This window comes from Dipodomys ordii, unplaced genomic scaffold, assembly GCF_000151885.1.
Source record: "Dipodomys ordii isolate 6190 unplaced genomic scaffold, Dord_2.0 Scaffold19, whole genome shotgun sequence".
NCBI classification, from domain to species: Eukaryota; Metazoa; Chordata; class Mammalia; order Rodentia; family Heteromyidae; genus Dipodomys; species Dipodomys ordii.
In genome coordinates, this window is record NW_012267235.1 from 3,747,807 (window position 1) to 3,752,090 (window position 4,284).

The 4,284-nt window shown below is 43.1% G+C and overlaps 1 protein-coding gene across 1 annotated transcript in view; it reads left to right on the forward strand.

Moving 5' to 3' along the window:
* Positions 1 to 1,921, forward strand: part of Ptrh2 (peptidyl-tRNA hydrolase 2) — a 6,026-nt gene extending 4,105 nt beyond the window's left edge. The window contains exon 2 of the mRNA XM_013013220.1: positions 1,280 to 1,921. Coding sequence (XP_012868674.1) covers positions 1,280 to 1,819 — 540 coding nt within the window. The 3' untranslated portion in view covers positions 1,820 to 1,921. The remainder of the gene's footprint in view (positions 1 to 1,279) is intronic.
* Positions 1,922 to 4,284: the final 2,363 nt, after the last annotated feature.

The following is a 4,284-nucleotide window of genomic DNA, read 5'->3' on the forward strand; positions in this document are numbered from 1 at the left end:
TGGTGCTGTGGCTCAAGTACTAGAGCGCTAGCCTTGAGCTGAAGAGCTGAGGGACAGCACCCAGGCCCAGAGTTCAGGCCCCACGACCGACCAAAAAAAAAAAAGTTTTAGCCGGGCGCTGGTGGCTCACACCTATAATCCTAGCTACTCAGGAGGCTGAGATCTGAGGAGCACGGTTCAAAGCCAACCTGGGCAATAAAGTCTGTGAGATTCTTTATCTCCAACAAACCACTAGAAAACCAGAAGTAGAACTGTGGCTCAAGTGGTAGAGTGCTTGCCTTCAGCTGAAGAGTGCAGGGACAGCACCCAAGCCCAGAGTTCAAGCCCCACGACCGACCAAAAAAAAAGTTTTATTAAAATGCAAGAAGTTCGCCAGCACCGGTGGCCCACACCTGTAATTTTACCCTAGCTACTCAGGAGGCTGAGATCTGAGGATTGCAGTTCAAAGCCAGCCGGGGGAAGGAAAGTCTGTGAGACTATCATTTCCAATAAACAACTAGAAAACCGGAACTGGTGCTGTGTCTCAAGCGGTAGAGCGCTCACCTGGAGCTGAAGAGCACAGGGACAGCGCACAATCCCAGAGTTCAAGCCCCATGACTGACAAAAAAAAAAAAGCAAGAAGTTCAAAAGTAGAATCAGGGTACTTCCAAATCTAAAAAAAAAGCAAGAAGTTCAAAAGTAGAATCAGGGTACTTCCAAATCTATTCTAGAATGTCAATTCCATCACTATTAGGGAAGGTACTTTCCTGTTTTGTGTTTTCTTGTATACTTTGGACCCTAGAGCCTAGCCCAGTATTTGTGAAGAATGCAGTAGTTCATAAAAACAATTGAACTTCTGGCACTATTTCTGATACTTGTTCCTTCAGCTCTGCCCTAGGTTTAGTACCCTCTTTAAAATAAAAGCCTGGGGCTGGGAATGTGGCTTAGTGGTGGAGTGTTTGCCTAGCATGCAGGAAGCCCTGAGTTTGATTCCTCAGTACCACATAAACAGAAAAGGCTGGAAGTGGCACTGTAGAGCAGAGGGCTAGTCTTGAGCAAACAAAGCTCAGGGACAGTGCCCCAGGCCCTGAGTTCAAGCCCCAGGACTGGCAAAAATAAAAACAAAACTCTTCACATAAACATAGCCAATTGCCTTTCCAGCTCATGTTTCATACATGTGTGCAAGTGCTGCCTTCTACATGAGCTCACATAATTCTTTAAAAATGCTGCTCATATTTGTCTGAGAAACTTGAAAATTTTCACTGCTAGATAGTAATAACTTTCTCCTTTCTTATTAAAGATGCTCTCCAAGTCCTTGGCTATGGAGTATTTGGCTCATCCTGGTGCACTCAGCTTGGCTGCTGGAGTTGCTTGTGGCATATGCCTGGGATGGGGCCTCAGGATGCGCTTTGGGATGCCACCCACACGCCTGACAAGTGAGCCGGATGCAGAGACCAGAACTGAAGCAAGCATCATGGGGGAGAGTGGGGAGTACAAAATGATTCTTGTGGTTCGCAATGACTTAAAGATGGGAAAAGGAAAAGTTGCTGCCCAGTGCTCTCATGCTGCTGTTTCTGCCTACAAGCAAGTCCAAAGGAAAAACCCTCAAGTGCTCAAACAGTGGGAATACTGTGGCCAGCCCAAAGTGGTAGTCAAAGCCCCTGATGAAGAAACCCTGATCGAATTGCTGACCCATGCAAAAATGCTGGGGCTGACTGTAAGTTTAATCCAAGATGCTGGACGTACTCAGATTGAACCAGGCTCTCAAACTGTCCTAGGAATTGGGCCAGGACCAGCAGACCTCATTGACAAAGTTACTGGTCACCTAAAACTTTACTAGATGGGTTTTTGAGTGATGGTAATCCTGTCACAGTGTTTGAAACCTGTCAAATTATAATAAAACTGGATTTCTTCCCCAACTTAAATATCCTCAAGATGAAAATAGAATCTTGGCAAGAATTATTTTGGGGGCAAAAAAAAAATCTTTCTGGTTAAATGGCCTTGGTGTTTCAAGTAACAGATGCTGAAACAAATAATGGTGAGCAAAATGTGTCATGATAAAGGTGGATTTAAAAAGGGGTAAAAAGCCGCACACTGATGGCTCACGCCTATAATCCTAACCACTGAGGAGGCTGAGATCTGAGGATTGTGCTTCAAAGCCAGCTGAGGCAGACAACGCCATGAGACTGTTACCTCCAATAAACTACTCAAAAAAGCCGTAAGTGGTGCTGTGGCTCAAGTGGTAGAGCACTAGCCTTGGTCACAAAGAAGCTCAGGGACAGTACCCAGGCTCTGAGTTCAAGCTCCAGGACCAGCAAAAAATATAAAAGTGGGTAACAGCATTTCCTTATACATTGTTAGGTCCCTTTTTTTCTTTACTATCCCTTTCTTTGGAGGATCTGGATCATGGGTAGTCCCAGTGAGTTCAAATTGCAGTTACTTTTTTACTTTTATTTTTTGTCATGAGGCTTGAACTCAGGGTCTGGGCACTGTCCCTGAGTTTTTTTTGCTCAAGGCTAGCGCTTTACCACTGTGAGCCACAGGATTACTTCCCATTTTTGAGTGGTTAGAGATGAGTCTCACAGGGACTTTTCTGCCTGAGCTGGTTTTGAACTGTGATCCTTATATCTCAGCCTCCTGAGTAACTATGAATACAGGTGTGAGCCACTGGCACTTGGCTTACTTTTAGCAGTACTAATGCATGGTAGACAGGCACTCTAGCACTTGAGCCATACACCTCCAGCCCCTTTTTGCATTGGTTAGTTTAAAAATAAGTCTCACTGTAATGCCCATCAACTTGGGCTGTGGTTGTGCCACATCACTAGGCACATGCCCTGCCCTCAGCCATTGTGCTTCCCTCGTAGCTTAGAAAATGGGTATATGCCACTGTGCTGAGACTGAAAATAGGAGTCTCTGAAAATTACCTTCGCTGTGCTAGCCTTGAACTCATGCCCCGATCTCTCCTCAAGTAGCTAGGATTGTAAATTTGAGCCACCATTTCTGGCCCTGCTTGTTACTTTTTTGGATGACTGATAAACCTTTACTGATCATGATAGAGCCATCCAATAGAATCCTTCGAATTTAACCCTCTGGAGTTCTCATTTGTGTTTTAAAGTTGAAGTTTTTCAGCACTGACAAAACCCATCTGTAGTATTCAACACTCATTTCCCTTGACCCACTCTGGCCTAAGGTTCTCAGCAGTGGTTCTAAGTCACAGCCAAATAAAAATTCTTTTATTTCCCTTTTTCTTTCAATGGTGAAGCAACTGAAATTTGGAATTGCCTTGGAAGATGGAAATGAAGCGAAAGAAATGATCCTAACTAAAATGAATATAGTTGTCACTAATGTTTCCAAAGAACTTAAGGAGTTAGCAATTTTATTATTTTAAAGGCATTCCCCTTCCTTTTGATCCTTATATACTTGATGTAATTCTAGTAATTACACAAGCTGCCCAAAATGATGCACTAGGGCCCAACTTCAAAAAATCATATAGCTTCCCAGTAGTCTTGCTAGAATTCATTTTCCTTGAAAGCCCATGGGGAGGAGTCTGACAGCAATTTCAGAATATATCCCTATTAATCCAGTAGAACTAAGTACTGTGAGGTCTTTATCAGTACTGTGAAGTCACAAATTAAGGAGTTTAAGACTTCCAGCTGGAACTCTAAAGACTCTAAAGACAGGCTGTCTCAAAAGTTGTAATACTTGATGCATACTTAGAATATAATAACATATGGCAACACAGGAGAAATTGCAGCTGTGAATGATGACACTGTAGCAACTGTTTCTAAACAGATTGTTTATACTAGAGTTAAAATGATGCAACAACCTGTAACTGAGTTAAATGCAATCCTAAACTCATGATATGAGTTGAATAATTTCTAAGACTTAACTCAGATTGACTCCAAATTGAGACATTATACATTCCCAACAGAATGGCCTGCCTGCAGTGGCTGGTTTAAGAAACTAATAAATCAGGGCTGGGAAAGTGGCTCAGTGGTAGAGTGCTTGACTTGCATGCATGAGGCCCTGGGTTCCATTCCTCAGCACCACATAGGCAGAAAAGGCTGGAAGTGGCGCTGTGGCTCAAAGTGGTAGAGTGCTAGCCTTGAGCTGAAGAGCTGAGGGACAGCGCCCAGGCCAAGAGTTCAGGCCCCACAACTGGCAAAAAAAAACCAACTAAAATCATTACCTATTAGGATGAATATTATAAAAATTCTGGAAATATTCTAGTGTTTACTGCTCACTGTTAAAGTATACTTTGCAAAGCTCATGGACTCTATTACAGGATCAAAATTATTGTGATAA